Here is an 18525-nt window from a genome sequence, read left to right on the forward strand (position 1 = left end):
GCGCTTTTTTTATTATCAATTTGCCAGCCAGCAAAAAAATCAAAACAAAGTACTAAACTAATGCAAAATAATAATAAAAAACGAACAAATGAATGGGCCGACTAAGAGTGTGACTAGAGTGTCATCTGAATTTTAATTACAACTATTGTAGTTCCGTCCAAATTCGTTGGAAAATTCTGATTTATATCCCGCACAACGCTCCTACGAAAAAAAAACTGTATAAACAAAAACAAAATGAACTCAGAGTCCGGCACTTTGAGGAAGTTAATTGACATGCATCTGGCGAATCTGGCGATCAACGTATCGTGATTCCCGGGGCAGTGACTTATTTAGTCGCAGTCGCTACAGTTAGATATTTAACGAGTCGCACACAACTCTTAATTTTTGTTCGCTTACAGCAAATAAACGTGCGTGCCTTAAAAATGCCTCGACTAATTGAAATGTATTTCACGCACAGTGTGCCAGAACGTCATTAAATCGTGACACATTACACGATTCAATATTTATGATTCACTTAATGTTATTAAACCGTCTGGGCAAATAAATAAATACATATAATTCAATATAATTATGATGAAATTTGTATTTATATATTGTATTAAAGTGATCAAATTTTCATGATGAAATGTCCAAATTGGAAACGGAAACATATCACAAAAAACTAGATGAAAATTCCAGATAAAATTCCAGACGTCTGGGTTGGAGTAATTTTCCACAACAGCGCGCGAAAAGAAGCGAACCAATTTATATTCTGTCTGCACTGTAAAGTTCAACGAACATTTATCATAGGTAAAATGATCTAATTTATAGCATTTCAATTTTATTTAACTAGAAGATAATATGGTATATTTTGCACTATATGGTATATTTTCATTGTATATTAATATATCTTTGACATATTTTTTGAGTTTTTGTAGTATATTTATTTGATATATTTGATATATTGTAAAATTAATACCGCACTGTTTTGATTTTATTCAATACGTGTAGCGGGTATCTTACAGTCGAGCACTCTTGACTGTAGCTTTTTACTTGTATCAACTTTAAAACAAAATATAATACAAAATATAAATTTAAGATACATTTTTATATTTGTTTTATGAAAATATTTAATTTCCCTATTTTTAATAGCATTGCTCCACTGTGCCTGTAGCTACACAGAATGTGCATTTAGCATGCTGTGCATCTTTTAATGGACAGGACAAAGAACAGAACAGAAAAAGCATCTTCCGGAATGCGAAACACAAGTTAAACGAATGATGCAATTGCCTTATAAATACAGTGAGAACATTTAGCATGCAGATAACGCGTATGTTTACTTTCCCTTTTTTAAGTAAATACACCCAATTTACTTATTAATGAGCTTTCAGAAAAGATCTAAATACAGAAAAGGAAGCCAATTGTACACGAGAGCCAGGTGTGATTTTATTTCCAGCATTAAAACAGGTTTACAAGCATTTATTGGGTTACGTTATGATGTGCTATACTTAGCATCTGATATGAATATGTGCTAAGAATAGATGCTGATACTTCATTGATTTTCCTGCTTTGCCGCTTTCTCCAAACAAGGCTACAGCTCTCTATCAATCACTATAAAGAAAGAAGTTGTAAAAAGTGAATGCAACAGGAAGTCAGCAAAGAAAACTAAACATTTAATAAACGCAATTTTTATATACTTCTGTATTTTTTTTTTATTTCTGAGGAGAATCCATTTAATTTAACAAACAAATAAGAAAGCTACAGTCGAGTGTGTTTGACTGTAAGATACCCGCTACGTATTTTGAGTAAATGCAAAATAGAATGTATTGTTCTTAAAATATACCAAATTATTATACCGCAAAAATACTAAAAAATATTTATCAAATTTTATATTTGGAATATTGATACCAGATTGCTAGTCAAAGCATTCATTGTCATACAAAAGTTTTTTTAAAATAACTTCTAAAATGTTTAGCTGATCCCAACCACATTCTCAGGAATCATAAATACTTAAGTTATTATTGTCTATATCAAAATTGCGCTTGTTATTCGTTTTTTGTCGATTTTCGGGAGCGGAAGTGGGCGTGTAAACATTCCAAATGCGATCGATAAAAAAATTATAGCTCTATATCTTATAGGCTTTGAGATCTAGGTATTCATACGGACTGGGGAACAGACAGATAGATCGATAAATGAAATTGGGTATATCGTCTACGCTGTTGACACAGATAAAGAATATATGTATACTTTATAGGGTCGAATACCTTCTTCTTTCTGTTACATATATTTCATTCAGGCACAAAGTAAAAGCTTTAATACCTTTCTACGCTATGGGTAGCGGGTATAAAAACATTAGCAACTAAGTTTTGAAGTTTAAATAAAATTGCCAGTAGATTTCTGTTTTATATTTTATAGCATCCAAGTGAATGTTGTGCATCTTAGTTCTAAACCGTTGTGTCATCAATCACGGCAGCACACTTTAGCTTGAAGTGGTGAATAAATCCATCAATTTATTTGCCCAACACTCTAGGCGTATTGACAATAATCAAACCATATAAAATCGCTATCCAATGCGCTGTTATCGCACAGTTGGCTTAAATGGAATTACAGTCATTAAATAACAAAAACAACAACAACTAGAGGAACAACCTGTTACATTTGCTCAACAAGCAATAAACACAACCGGGGGACGCTTCCTGAATGCGGCGACAACAGGAAAAGACAAAAAAAATGAAACAAAAGCTGTAATTAAATATTTGCTTACGGCGGGCAACAAACAAATATGCAGTCGAATCAATTATGCGAGAGAAGAAGTGCAAAACTTGGCTGGCAACGAATCAATTGACGTTCGATCAATCTAGAGGCGACCTTGCCGAATGCCAAGGCCAGTAAAAATGGGCAGCTGGCAAAGTCATTTGCAGTGGCGCCAATCGAGGGCGTGGCCAATGCCCGCAATGATGCATCTCATCTCCAGCCGATTACGATTACGAATTTGTTATGACAGTCGGACAAGCTGATTAGCGGCAAAAAAATTCGAGGGGCGTTGCCGTTGTCGCAAGGGTTATCGTTGAATTGTACATACATATATATAAACTATATATAGAGAGTTGCAATTGCAACTGTACAAAAAACGGTATGCACTCTAATCAGTAATTGCATTTTTTGTTTTGTTTTGTTTATATGTAGATCGATTTATAGACATGTCTTTACAATCGCACACTTAACCAATACATTTAAGAGTTACACAAATATACACAGAAGTAGCGTTGAGTTATCTACCGTGAACAACTTATCAACTAATTGAACTACACTATAAATAATAATCAAAAATCAATATGTTAAATGTTGTACATGATGCGCTACTTGGCGTATGCGTAATATGGCATATTATTTGGCTTTTGGTTGTAGCTTTCGCTCACTTCGTTTACTCTTCCTCATCCCAATTTAACGTCCACTTAACCAACTCTGTATTTCACTGGCGGATTTGCCTTTAGTTTCAACTAAAGCTAAGGCCACATAGACCGTGGCCAAAGCCATGCAGCCAGCAAAGAACCAGAAGGTAAAGTCTGATCCCCAGGACGCGATCATGACGCCAAAGCATTTGGTGACCACAAACACACACAGCCAATTAGCCATTACACTCAGAGCCGCCGCAGTGGCCTTCACATCGGGCATAAAGAGCTCGCCCATCATCAGCCAGGGAATGGGGCCGTAGCCCACCGAGAAACTAATGATGAAGAGCACCATGCACAGCAATGGCAGCCAGCCAATGTGTGAGACATCCTTGTGACTGTCCTTCATAAAGAAATAGGCACCCAATATGGCCAGACAAATGGTCATCACAGTGCTGCTAAATAGCAGTAAAATCTTGCGACCAGCGCGTTCGATCAGCAGCGATGAGGCCAGTGTCATGATCACCTGCACCACGCCCACAATGATCGAACTGGTCGAGGCAGGCACATCGCTGCCCGCCGACTCGAAGATGAACTGCGTGTAGAAGATGACGGCATTGATGCCCGAGAACTGCTGGAAGAACATCAGCAGGATCGAGATGATGAGTCCCTTGCGTGCACCACGATTGCTAAATAGATCCATAAACGAGGCATCGGCACTCGTCTGATCCAGATCATTCTGGATGACTTGAATGGCGCTGCGCGAATCGCAATATTTGCCCCAGAGCCACTTGAGCGACAGCGCAGCATCAGCACGACGACCCTGTGGATAGTAGAGTAACCGAATGAATTAAATGGAATATAGTTAAGATTTATGTGACGCACCTTTTTCAGCAGATAGACAGGCGTCTCAGGCAGCATGAGCATGCCAACGAACAGCAGAATGGGCACCACCAAGCACATCATGCTGAGCGTGCTCCAAGACACCAGCGAACCAACAATGTACACAAAAAGTATTCCCATGGTCAGCAGCAGCTGGAAGAGTGTTCCAAGTGTGCCACGTATGCTAGTCTCCGCAATCTCTGAGATGTACATGGGAGCCACCACGCAGAAGCTGCCAGTTGAGATGCCTGCAAATGAAAAGCATTATTATACAGAGAGAAAAATTACGTTTTATAAAGTAAGAGTCTTGAGTTTGTGAACTTTAGTTTAAGCAATCAAAAAGCTACAGTCGAGTGTGCTCGACTTTGAGATACTCGCTACCGATTGTAATAAAAGCAAAACCGGTGTTGATCTTAAAATATACCAAATTAATATACCGAAAATATACTAAAATATTTCAAAATTTTAAACAAACTTGATTTGATTTCATTTATAACAAGTGCTGTCGGAAAAATTAAAAAAAAATTATATCTCTATCTGTTATAGTTTCTGAGATCTAATGGATTTTGGCACAAGTTATAATACTTTCAATATATATATATATATATTGTTGCAAAGTTGCTTGCAATCAGATAAAAATTGTTGAAGTAATTTAAGAAATACTTTTGTTTGGAAAAAACCCCTACTTAGGATCTTAGTTGCTTTGGCTGACAATCTATTATATTTTCTACTTTATGGTATATTTTGAATGAAGTAATTTATCGATATTCCAACTAGTATTAATACATATAATTATAGCCTTAGGTATATTTTTGTATTCTTCAGTATAATTATTTGGAATATTATAGGCACTGCGTTGCTTTTATGCAAAATGGTAGCACACTCGACTGTATTAATTGTTTTTACTTATTTTAAACAATTTAAATTGAAGAATGTTTGAGCTTGAATAAAGTAATTTCAGTTTAAAATAAAATTTTGACATATCATCAAATTTTAAAATACGAATATCTTCTTGAAGTTCAAGAATTAATATGGTAAAGTTATTAAAAAATTTTAATCTTGATTAAAAAATTTATATTCTGGTCTCAATTTCATGACATGATTATAGCATAACTCATGGTATTTTGCTTCTTTCTAGCACGTGTTTTCTTTTGCGTAAAAAATGAATTAAGAGACACTCTAGAGCACTGCAAACTCACCGATTAGGAAGCGTCCAAAGTACAGCCAACCAGCGGAATTGGCAAAACTAATTGACAGCCAAGCCAAAATGAAAGGCACATCCATTGCCAAGGCTGTGTAGCGTCTGCCAATTGCGTCTGCGATGTAGCCCGTGGGCAGAGCGCCCAGAAAGGCGCCAATGGCCAGCAGAGAACTCACCCAGCTCTCTACAAAGTAATCAACAAATATTAATAAAGTTCGACTTTGACGAACTTTAAAACTTACGTTCATCTACGGTTAGCTTGAAGTGACTATCGACTTGCGGTGGTTGCGTTGTGATTACATCGGTCACGATGGTTGCATTATTTACAGTGGTTCCATTATTTACAGTGGTTGCATTTGCTATAGCGTGGGCGACATTTACAGCAGTTGCATTTGCAGAAATCTGCGGCAGCACGGGACTAGTCCAGGCCAAAGCTGTGCCTGCTGCAACAGCTCCCAGACAAACTGAAAGTTGAGAATTAAACACACAATAATATAGTAATTTATATTATTATTAAGTAAAGGGGAATAAAAAAATAACAAGCAATTGCACTCATATTTAAGCAAAGAGAAACGAATTTGCAATTGTAAGATTTAAATTGTTGTGTTGCTCTAGCTATAAAACTGTACCAAACAATTTAGTTTTAAGTTAGAGTTGCAATTATGAATAACTAATTCTAATTTTAACTAATTATAAAATGAATTAATTTTAATTCAACAAGTTTTTGATTTATTATTTAATTGATGTTTAGTTCACTTCAGAAATTTTCTAAAAATCCATTTTTCTCTTTATTTCTTAAAATATATGTAAGAAATTATGAATCTAAATCATTGTAAAATCAATTCATTTAAAATCAAAGACTTTTTAACATAATTATAAGATTATCTCTTGGTTATATTATATATTTACATAGTTCCACAACTCAATTCAATTTTAGTCAAATACTTATTGATTTATTATTAAATAACATTATTTTGAACACTTTGTTTTCACAATTGAAAAATGTTTTAAAAATATGATATAAAAATAAATCAAAATTATGACGATATTTTGTTTGTTTGTATAGAATATGATTTTTGCGTTCTATGAAATAAACTTTTATTTCACTTCAATGATTATTTTTAGAACACTTTTGGAAATCACTAATCGAATTTAAATGCTGGATATTATAATAGTATTTTCTCACCTACGAGTGCAGCTAGATATTGGCGAGTCTTTGAGGTCCTAACGTTGCCATCCTGCAGTGGATCGTATAGCATGGGATTGTGTGACGTCACATCGGTGTCCTCCTGACTGACAGTCTGTAAAGATCAAGAGAATAGCGTATATTTTAAGATTGCAAACACTGGGCGCAACTATTTCCGACAACACGTGCCATAAACTGGGCCAAATAGAAACTAAATATAATATCTATATAATCGAACATCTATTGATTAAGACAAGTTATACAATTTTAATCACTTTAAATGTGTATAATAAATGAAACACATTAAATAATCCGCATAAATGTAAAATTGAAAACGTAAATAAAATAAAAATAAACTATACATGTGTGTGTGTGTGTGTGTTTATTTATAAAAGTAAAAATAAAAAAGAGGTGTGTGCTCACGATTGTTTTGCCATTTTTAAATGAGGTGCGAGTGTTGCCCTTTACCTGCCACCAGCGTGCCATGGCGCGTACTACTTTGTCCGAATCCATTCGGAATCCAATCGACTTGGTTCCCCCGATCCGTGATATTATATTATATAAGTTATATCGCTATCACAAGACGCACTATATAGGTTTAACGTCACTTTTAAAATATATTCAATTCTCTGGCGTATTTTTATCTACGTCTCTAGTCATTAATTATCTGAGAAAGCATTCGCGTATGTTGTTTGTATATATACAACATATATGTAGAGAGAGAGATGTCTGTTAGCTCCCTATATACAATATAAATATATAAACTTATATTTCCGCTAATTTTATTTTATTGGGCGACGACGCGGCGATTGTCTTTGGTCCGTGCGGCCAACACAGTTGGAGACGACTGTTTCGGCGACTCTTTCAAAAGCGTATTTTCTTCTCGGATCTTTGAAATTCGTTGTTACGCTTGTGTTTTTGGCCGACAACTCGTGCGATGCTCTACACTAAGGGATGCTATAAATTTCACTAAAACTTTCCGTTCATTTTTCTTAATATGTGTTAAAACACCGACCACATTGCGTATACGTAATTTAACTATTTAAGTTCATCAAGTATACGCAACTTTATCTTGAATTTAATATCGTATACGTAATTAAATCAATGTTTACTAAATTTCTTTTAAGCAAGTGTATTGCAACTTCGTTGTGACGTCGTGGCATTTTTCGATATTGTTTAGGTTTTTTTCATCATTGTAATGCCAGCGAATTACGCGCATTTGAATGCAAAACATTTCGTCTTTTACGTCAGACACAACAGAACGGTGGAAAAGGTGAGATCAAGTGCTCAAACATCCTCGGTTCAAAGGTGTGACATGTAATAATATTTGGATAAGCGAAAGAATGTTTTGGTTTCGTAATAAAGAACTGTGTATATTACACATACGCCCCCTATTTCGACCAATCAAGTGCTTCCTGTATGCATCGAGCTATACTCGAATTTCCTAATGCATTTTAATTTATTTTTTCATCGCACTTGCCAAAAATGCCGATAGAAGACAAGCGGCTGCGTTAGGTAGAAATGCATTTAAAATTACAAAAAATAAACACGTCTGCTTGAAATACACATAAATGATATATTTTTATATTTTCATGGATGCTTGTGCGCATATTGTTGCATATTTAAATATTTGTTGTGTGTTCAATGTGTGTAAAATGCAAATCCTTTCAGCGCTTATCAACACCGTGAATGCGAATTATTTATAATCAATAATGCAATTCAGCATTTAAGCGTGTAACACATAAACGTATAGTACTTAATTGCAATTAATGCCAAATAAATCTGTCGCCACGAAAAAATAACAACAACAACAGGTGAAACACACACACACACATATACGAGCACATGGCTGAGAGAGCGAGAGTACAAGATGCACTTGTCGAGCACAAAAGAGAAGAGAGCAAGAGCGAGTGGGAGTGGGAGAGAGACACACCCACAAAACAGATCCCGAAGAGGCGCACCACATGCTAATTAGTTTGCGCCGCTTGCTTTGCTCTGTTTACCTTTTGCTGATGCGCCTCGCTCTTTCTTTCTCTCTCTGCCGCTGCTTCCCCGATTGTGTAACGTGTAACGAAGCTTGTTCGTTTTAGAAGCTGGTGTACTTGTAACGATACGAAAGGTGTACGCGATCGCTACGGCTGTTGTCTGGTCGGATGGGAGTGGGCTAAAGAGAAAAAATCCTTTCCGCTACGTGCTTCCGTAGATTAATTATACTATTAGAAAATTCGCGTACTTAAGGAAGGGGGAAAATGGGGAAGAGACATACAAGGACAGTAAACAAAAGAGTTGAAAGTAAACTAGAAGAAAGACAAGTTAGGGATCTACCTTCGACTTGGAACACTTCTCCTTTACGGTGCACTCATTGGTGCAGACGCCCACCCTACCATGATCCTGCAAGGCCAATGTAAAAATCAATTTAGATGACAGGATCCCTTGGAGAAGCTCCTCGTTACTCAACCCTCCCCATACAAATGCTGCATGGTTCCAAATTTGCAAACTTACTCGCACATACTAAACATTATAACAAATTTATTTAAATTAAGAAACATAAAGAAAAGGCAAATAAACAAAAGATAACATGGACGGAATATGAAATAAAGACGTTGAAATATTAAAGCTAATTTAAATCTATTTCATAAATACTTAAAAACTAAATAAATACATAAATAGAAATAAATATGATTAATAGAAATGATTAGCCAATATTTCGTATTGCAATTTTTATATGGATCGCTAATAATAGATAGTTTTTATGCACTATAAAAACTATTTAATTAGTAATCCATATCATTATATGGCAATGGACCATCGGCAAAAGCCCAGCCCTAAGAAACTTAAGGTTTCTCAGGCGCAGCGAAACGAAGCTGCCAGCAAAACAGATGAAAATAAACTTCGTTTGGGCTATAAATTCTGCATTCAACAGATGCAATACAAAAAGCTCTAATGCGTACAATATTTCAATAAAAAGTTATGCATAAGAAAAAGCTCACCTACATCATTCTCCAGCGACGAAAGATCTTTCACAGCCGGTGATATGTGTGTGTGTGTTGTTATTGTTGTTGTTGTTTCAGCTGTGGAGCAAAAGTTTAAAGCCCTAACAAAAGCTTTATGCTAGCATGGTGATCTGAGCTTTTATGCCAGATGTTCCATTGTTTTGATAAACAAATATGACTTAATTTTTAAAAATTGCAAATCTTGACAGAGAACATAAATATTGACGGCCAAGATATATGTAGGACAACTTATTGTAACTCATGAAGTTTATTTACCTCTGATACATAGTATGTTATACCACGTAATCATAAGTAAATTTACAACACAGTTTGTTATTCAACATATATACATGTACGCAACCAATACATCAAATGAACAAAATATAATACAAAAAAAAACGCACTAATTAAATGGCAGAAGGCCCAAAAGATATAACGTAGATATATATTAACTAACAAAGCAAAACATCTATAGGCGCGGACATCAGCTGCGCCAACTCTCTCTGGGTTGTGCTACGACACTTTCGCAGGTGGTCGCACGGTCACTAGCACCAATCCAGCATCTGTGGTGATGCTGGCGTCCTCCTTGCTAGTCCTCTCAGGGACAAATCTCAACGGAATTTCAGGTGGCGGCTGCGCAGTATCGCTGCAAAACGCTCCTCCTAATTCCTGCCAGACGCAGAGCTTGCCTTTCGCTGGTAGCTATCAGCTGATCCGCTGTAGCTTTCGAAGCGATCGTGCGAAAGCTTTCAAAGCTTTCGCGCAAACTTTTGGCTGCCGGGTGACGATGTGGCGTGGATGTAAATTATTTGGGTGGCTTAAATTAACGCGTACACCAACAACATCCAAAAGAAAATTTTTACACTGCGTGCCGTCTGATTTTAAGAGAAAAATCAGAGCGTTAATATGATATTTGTAAATGTTACATTTGCCGTCAGTAATATTTACCCTGCCTTATTGGACGGCACCATATAAAACTCCAAAAATTCTATCCGCCTGTCGCCTGTTGGCTGCTGGCCGAAATGGGGGGGTGATTTCACTCAAAATATATTATGTTTTTTTTGTTTTTTTTTCCTTTTTCCCGCACTGTTCACTATTTATTTATGTATGTCACTTTTGTCTTATTTTTTTGGCGATATATGTATATAATATATTTGTTCTCTAGTTTCTGAGAACTGCCATAAAAAAAAATAAACAGGTGACTTGCGAGAGAATGACTAGCATGAAATCAATCATCTAAGCCTTGTCAAACGGACATTAAACTTTGATGCATTCTTATCTTCCCATTCTTTGCCATTCGCTGCCTTAAGATGCATCTATCGCGAAAATCTTTTTGTTGTTGCCAAGCCCCACACACAGATGGCGCTAATAAATTTGTGCCAACAAAATACAATTATCTTAAAAGTTCCTACTAACATTAAACAATTATTATACATTTAACATTTAACTAACAAAAATTGGATTATTAACATACATAAACATAACTTTAATAAATATATTACATTAACTACTATTTTCTACATCTAGTGCCGTGGCGCTGGCATTTTTTCCCTACTTGGCAAAAAAAACCTTTGCCTACTTTTAGGCCCACCAAATAAATGTTGGCGGTCCAAGCGACCACTACAATCCCCCCTGCCAAAATCACACTTTGGGGTCATCACTCCAAAGAGTGATACTCGCTTGGACGAATTGCTTGATATGCGATTTATTGTTTTTAAATCTTTAACATGATATTTTAAAATGAATCGCCCTTGGGTATCTCCTAACTCATAATAACTAATGCTCAACTTATGCTTAATGCGAGATTTCACAAGTGTTGGAGTTAGGTTCGCATTAAAGCCTTTTTCAAAATTATTTTGTTGAAACCTTCGCCTCTCAACTTCTGGACCAATTCTAAAATCTACTTCTCGACTTCTAAGATTGTACTGCTCTTCTTTTTCTTCGTGCTTCCGTTTTATGCTCTGTTGAGCCGTTTGCCTTATTATATCAACGGAATCCGCTCGATGAAAACTAACTGTACGGTTTTCTAGAAGTTCTAAATTTCTTAGAAATGGATAGGTATTGCGATTAAAAATCATGTGTTGTCCAAATGCAACACAATATGGACTGACATTTTCTGCTAACTGCCTGCTGGATCGTAACGCCCACAAAAGCTGCTCAATCGATTGATGCTGCCGTTGCCCGGCAGAAGACAATTGCCTAGGAGCAGAGTCAACTCTATAGCTTTCAACTTGAGCCGCTGAATTAACTGACAACCTGTGAAAGCCACCTTCACTCGCTTTCGACAAGTCCTGCGGATGCTGGGTTGCTACGTCCTCCGCAATACTCTGCTGCAAACTAACCATTGGTGGCACAACTGGTGCTAGATCTGAATTCGGCTGAACAAGTTCGGGCATACCAGTCGGTGCAATATTGCTAGAGCCTGTGATTAACAGATTTTGCGCTACTGCCTGGCTTTTGAACTTTGATAGCGTTCGTTCTTCTGAACTCTGAACTGCACTTAGTTCTTCTGCCAAACTCATGGATTTGCTTAACACAGTCTTACAACTTGGGCAGACTTCGTTATTTTCAGTCGCAGTACTGAAACACATATGATGAAAATAGTGATTGCAACTCGTTGTTAGAAGTTGAGCTGGATACTCTACTTCTTTTGAGCATACACCACAGAAAGTTTCTCCCGCCATTCTCTGATATAGTAGATTACCCTTTCCACTAACGGGTCTGGCCATTTTGGATATTTATAAATTGCTAACTAAACAAAAAAAACGTATGAAACACAAAACAATAATGACAGTAATAATAATAATAGTAATAATAATAAATAAACTGTAAATGCAATCAAACTCAAAAAGATACCAATATAACATAAATAAATCTGGAACCATGCAACACTTATCGAAGGAAGAGTTGCTAACTAATAGTCGAAAGTAGATATTGAAAACAAAGAAAATAGGGAGTCTGAAAAATTGCTCCAGATATAGCGGCAAGTTAAGTAGTTCGAAACCACTTACTCGTTCCAAGCGAATATCTAGAAACAATATCCAAATACAGATAGGGTTTGTTGCATCGCTACCACTTACACTCGTACCCACGTAAAAGATAACGACCATGTTCGTGTGTATTGATTAACACAGAAAAAAAATAGATATTGAGAAAAAAGAAAATAGGAAATTCGAAAACATAGATAGATTTTGGTTACATCACTACCACTTACACTCGTATCCACGCAGAAGATAACGACCATGCTCGTGTATAGTGATCAACACAGAATCAAAAAGTATATATTTGAAACAAAAGAAATAGGAAATTCGAAACATTGCTCCAAATATAGCGGCAAGTTAAGTAGTTCGGAACCACTTACTCGTTCCAAGCAAATATTTAGAAACAATGTTTAGCCACCGATAGATTTTGGTTGCATCACTACCACTTACACTCGTATCCACGCATAAGATAACGACCATGCTCGTGTGTAGTGATCAACACAGAATCAGAAAGCGGACGAACTCCATTGTTTAATTTTTATTGACTGCTATGTTTCTGTCTAGCGGCAAGTTGCAGTTTTATCCGCAAGAAAACTTGGCTCCACATAAGCACCAATACAAAATGTTCAAAACAAGGAAAAGGAATAGGAATGAATGAAAAATTATAGATGTAAAGGTATTTCAAATATTGCTTTTTTCGAAGACAGGCTAGCTAACATACAACAGTTCAATAAAACAATTACGCTAACCTGGCCCCACGTTGGGCGCCAAATAATATAATTAAACTGTAACGTGTAACGAAGCTTGTTCGTTTTAGAAGCTGGTGTACTTGTAACGATACGAAAGGTGTACGCGATCGCTACGGCTGTTGTCTGGTCGGATGGGAGTGGGCTAAAGAGAAAAAATCCTTTCCGCTACGTGCTTCCGTAGATTAATTATACTATTAGAAAATTCGCGTACTTAAGGAAGGGGGAAAATGGGGAAGAGACATACAAGGACAGTAAACAAAAGAGTTGAAAGTAAACTAGAAGAAAGACAAGTTAGGGATCTACCTTCGACTTGGAACACTTCTCCTTTACGGTGCACTCATTGGTGCAGACGCCCACCCTACCATGATCCTGCAAGGCCAATGTAAAAATCAATTTAGATGACAGGATCCCTTGGAGAAGCTCCTCGTTACTCAACCCTCCCCATACAAATGCTGCATGGTTCCAAATTTGCAAACTTACTCGCACATACTAAACATTATAACAAATTTATTTAAATTAAGAAACATAAAGAAAAGGCAAATAAACAAAAGATAACATGGACGGAATATGAAATAAAGACGTTGAAATATTAAAGCTAATTTAAATCTATTTCATAAATACTTAAAAACTAAATAAATACATAAATAGAAATAAATATGATTAATAGAAATGATTAGCCAATATTTCGTATTGCAATTTTTATATGGATCGCTAATAATAGATAGTTTTTATGCACTATAAAAACTATTTAATTAGTAATCCATATCATTATATGGCAATGGACCATCGGCAAAAGCCCAGCCCTAAGAAACTTAAGGTTTCTCAGGCGCAGCGAAACGAAGCTGCCAGCAAAACAGATGAAAATAAACTTCGTTTGGGCTATAAATTCTGCATTCAACAGATGCAATACAAAAAGCTCTAATGCGTACAATATTTCAATAAAAAGTTATGCATAAGAAAAAGCTCACCTACATCATTCTCCAGCGACGAAAGATCTTTCACAGCCGGTGATATGTGTGTGTGTGTTGTTATTGTTGTTGTTGTTTCAGCTGTGGAGCAAAAGTTTAAAGCCCTAACAAAAGCTTTATGCTAGCATGGTGATCTGAGCTTTTATGCCAGATGTTCCATTGTTTTGATAAACAAATATGACTTAATTTTTAAAAATTGCAAATCTTGACAGAGAACATAAATATTGACGGCCAAGATATATGTAGGACAACTTATTGTAACTCATGAAGTTTATTTACCTCTGATACATAGTATGTTATACCACGTAATCATAAGTAAATTTACAACACAGTTTGTTATTCAACATATATACATGTACGCAACCAATACATCAAATGAACAAAATATAATACAAAAAAAAACGCACTAATTAAATGGCAGAAGGCCCAAAAGATATAACGTAGATATATATTAACTAACAAAGCAAAACATCTATAGGCGCGGACATCAGCTGCGCCAACTCTCTCTGGGTTGTGCTACGACACTTTCGCAGGTGGTCGCACGGTCACTAGCACCAATCCAGCATCTGTGGTGATGCTGGCGTCCTCCTTGCTAGTCCTCTCAGGGACAAATCTCAACGGAATTTCAGGTGGCGGCTGCGCAGTATCGCTGCAAAACGCTCCTCCTAATTCCTGCCAGACGCAGAGCTTGCCTTTCGCTGGTAGCTATCAGCTGATCCGCTGTAGCTTTCGAAGCGATCGTGCGAAAGCTTTCAAAGCTTTCGCGCAAACTTTTGGCTGCCGGGTGACGATGTGGCGTGGATGTAAATTATTTGGGTGGCTTAAATTAACGCGTACACCAACAACATCCAAAAGAAAATTTTTACACTGCGTGCCGTCTGATTTTAAGAGAAAAATCAGAGCGTTAATATGATATTTGTAAATGTTACATTTGCCGTCAGTAATATTTACCCTGCCTTATTGGACGGCACCATATAAAACTCCAAAAATTCTATCCGCCTGTCGCCTGTTGGCTGCTGGCCGAAATGGGGGGGTGATTTCACTCAAAATATATTATGTTTTTTTTGTTTTTTTTTCCTTTTTCCCGCACTGTTCACTATTTATTTATGTATGTCACTTTTGTCTTATTTTTTTGGCGATATATGTATATAATATATTTGTTCTCTAGTTTCTGAGAACTGCCATAAAAAAAAATAAACAGGTGACTTGCGAGAGAATGACTAGCATGAAATCAATCATCTAAGCCTTGTCAAACGGACATTAAACTTTGATGCATTCTTATCTTCCCATTCTTTGCCATTCGCTGCCTTAAGATGCATCTATCGCGAAAATCTTTTTGTTGTTGCCAAGCCCCACACACAGATGGCGCTAATAAATTTGTGCCAACAAAATACAATTATCTTAAAAGTTCCTACTAACATTAAACAATTATTATACATTTAACATTTAACTAACAAAAATTGGATTATTAACATACATAAACATAACTTTAATAAATATATTACATTAACTACTATTTTCTACATCTAGTGCCGTGGCGCTGGCATTTTTTCCCTACTTGGCAAAAAAAACCTTTGCCTACTTTTAGGCCCACCAAATAAATGTTGGCGGTCCAAGCGACCACTACAATTGCGAACCAATGTCAAGCGCAATCAACGTCGTTGCTTTTGGCGCCGCTGCGCTTCGTCTTCGTCTTTGTTTTGTTTTTGTTTTTTTCTTTATTTTGTGTTTCGGTTTTGGCACGAAGACAACGCTCGTGAGCTGGCGTAGGAGTCGATTGTTTATTTACGTATATTTAGGAACAGTAATTAAGCGATTAGTACAGACAAGGGACAAGAATCAATTAGATATTCCATTTGTGTCGCATATTCGCATTTTCGCTTATTCCCCTTAGAGTACAATTTAAGGGTGTGTGCGCAGTACTTAAAAGATTGTTGCATACATCAAGCTAGGCTAGTCACCTTACCCGCTTTTTATGCGTAATTGGATAATTCAAGGGGGCTTAATCAATACATCTAAAGTTAAATATGTAAAATTCTATTTCTGTACAATTCTTTGTGGTTTTCAAATAGTACATTTTTTTCTCTAAAAACAAAGAAACACCAAAACATTAGTAATGATGCATAATAGGTTTGGTTTCAGCTAGAATTATTACTAATTTCACTAAACATATTTTAATCTAATGCCTATAAAAAAATGATTCCCTAGAGAACTAAAAATACTATATTTAAATATGAGAAGTTAGAATTCTGTAGAATTGACTTTTTTGTAGTTCAAATAGAAATGGTAAAAGAAGGTTTGATAATACTTTCTGCTGGAATTAATCCATATTTAACTTGATATATATTTATTTTACTAACAACAAATAAAAATCAGTATTTATATTTATGATGATACATTGGCTGTGATATGTCGAAGCGAACATGTAAATAATATTGTTGCCTTGCATCGCACACAAGCGAGATAAACAAGTGCAAACATGTCCGGTCTTTAAACATAAACAATACGAGATAAAAACAACAATAGCTGCCACTACACATATAGTATTTATACCCAGTACCCATAGACAGCATAATAACGGGAGTATAGGCTAAGAATTCACTCTATAACCAAATATATGTATAGGGAGTCCCCCATCAAATAAACTCGCGACTACTTTGAGTATTCCCACTTGATTTGTTTTTGATTACTGCGCGATAAAATAAACACACAATTAGCAAGCTATTTTTTTTTTTTTTTTTTTTTGGCAATGTCGAACATTAATGTTGGCATTAATATCTGTAATCTGTGTTATCACTGCGCGATTAGGCCAAAAGAAGAGCTTGCGACACACGCTGAATCACGCTTATCTTTCAGCTGATTAACAATACTTAACACTAGAAGTATTTCTTAGATCAGGAGACGTAATACTCAAAGGTCTCTTCAATGGGTCATTATCGAAAGCAGTCAAGACGCACGTGAACTTACGCATAGCTACAGCTGATAGATAAGAAATTCTTTGGTTTTTTTAATTTTTTGTTTGGTAATTGTTAAAATCGTATCAAAAAAATTGAGTTTTGGCTAAGGAATGCCTGACTTGAAGATACCCAAAATAGGTAATAAACTCGTTGTGCTTGGGGTGCATTTTATTACACTCTCTAGTAATGTATTTTGTTTATTTAACAGTTTTTTATAATCCTCTCGAATTTAAGCAAAGAGTTGTTTACTGACTTTTATTTGCCACAAAGCCAATTGTAAAGCTCTAATCCACAGAGCGTGCTGTCCGAGCAGTCATTAGCTTAATTGTTCCATTGACTGCCCTTGTGGGTTTAGCTTCAAGTGCCCAAGTTCCGAACGTAAGCGTAAATGTTACTTCAAATTTATGACGCCTGATAGGGCGTCGCTGACTTATTTATGAAATCTAGTGGCTCGGCAATAGCCAAGTACTAAGCACTCACATTGCATTGTATAAATTGTTGAGACTAAACCGAATGCTGATGTTGGGATCGTGATAAGATAGCTGCTCTAAAGATTGAGAGTTATGTTAAAGGCTTATAAATCATCTCAACGATTATGGGGCTACCAACGAATAATTTGCATCAATAAACAAATTAGTTTACACTTTAATAGATTCAAAGGTTTCTTAGTATAGCATACTTTTCAGTTGTCTAGGTAAAAATTAAAGATTTAATTAAATACAAATTTTACACTTTTAATGCTGACTATATAATTATTAAACAATTCTAAAGTAACTGTATTATTTTCTCTAATATTTATTGCACAATTAAACAATTGTTCTAAATTAAATGTATTATTGTTCCGTTATTCACTGCCGCTCACCTTTTGTATGTCTTCTGTTGCAACCATTTTGTTTTTATAAATTTTTAGACAATTTTCAGTTGTGAATTCTTTGCTGTGCTTTAGATCATTGGATCTAAATTGATGCGTTGTATATTTTAGCCCAGCTCTTTGGCTAGTTTTCAATTTAATGGCACATCATTTAGGGTTGAAGTGTCGAGCGTTCGAGCAAAACTGAAATTCTCAAAGGAAACGCGCTTAACAGCAAACGTCGCGAGTCGCGACCAATGCAGCGCGTTGACGTCGACCGCGACTGCGACGCCGACAGCTACTGCGATAGCAACTACGCAATGGCGACTGCGACGCGTCGTCAATTGATATGGGTAGCGCAGCAGCAAAGCAGCAGCAAAGCAGAAG

General features: G+C 36.1%; 1 protein-coding gene across 3 annotated transcripts; it reads right to left on the reverse strand.

Annotated features, from left to right (window-relative positions):
• Nucleotides 1–3137: 3137 nt before the first annotated feature.
• On the reverse strand, nt 3138–18369 carry LOC127566160 (facilitated trehalose transporter Tret1-2 homolog). 3 transcript variants are annotated; one of them, XM_052007900.1, is made up of 6 exons: nt 7064–7448; nt 6641–6755; nt 5697–5918; nt 5453–5638; nt 4257–4501; nt 3138–4194 (listed from the first exon to the last, which is right to left on the reverse strand). In XM_052007900.1, the coding sequence occupies exons 1-6, from the start codon at nt 7151–7153 to the stop codon at nt 3424–3426; spliced, it is 1629 nt and encodes a 542-aa protein (XP_051863860.1). In that variant the 5' UTR covers nt 7154–7448; the 3' UTR covers nt 3138–3423. The 3 variants fall into 3 exon arrangements, with proteins under 3 accessions (XP_051863860.1, XP_051863861.1, XP_051863862.1); XM_052007901.1 differs by having other exon boundaries at nt 7109–7446; XM_052007902.1 differs by lacking the exon at nt 7064–7448 and adding an exon at nt 18151–18369 and having other exon boundaries at nt 3139–4194.
• Between the last annotated feature and the right edge of the window lie 156 nt (nt 18370–18525).

Source organism: Drosophila albomicans, chromosome 2R, assembly GCF_009650485.2.
Source record: "Drosophila albomicans strain 15112-1751.03 chromosome 2R, ASM965048v2, whole genome shotgun sequence".
Taxonomy (NCBI): Eukaryota; Metazoa; Arthropoda; class Insecta; order Diptera; family Drosophilidae; genus Drosophila; species Drosophila albomicans.

Excerpts from the sequence above, each read along its gene's own strand:
- LOC127566160 (XM_052007900.1), bottom strand. The coding sequence starts at position 7,153 with ATGGATTCGGACAAAGTAGTACGCGCCATGGCACGCTGGTGGCAGGTA. Across the intron at positions 5,919-6,640 it reads ATATCTAGCTGCACTCGTAG|TTTGTCTGGGAGCTGTTGCA; the intron begins GTGAGAAAATAC and ends CTCAACTTTCAG. Across the intron at positions 5,639-5,696 it reads CAAGCTAACCGTAGATGAAC|AGAGCTGGGTGAGTTCTCTG; the intron begins GTAAGTTTTAAA and ends ATTACTTTGTAG.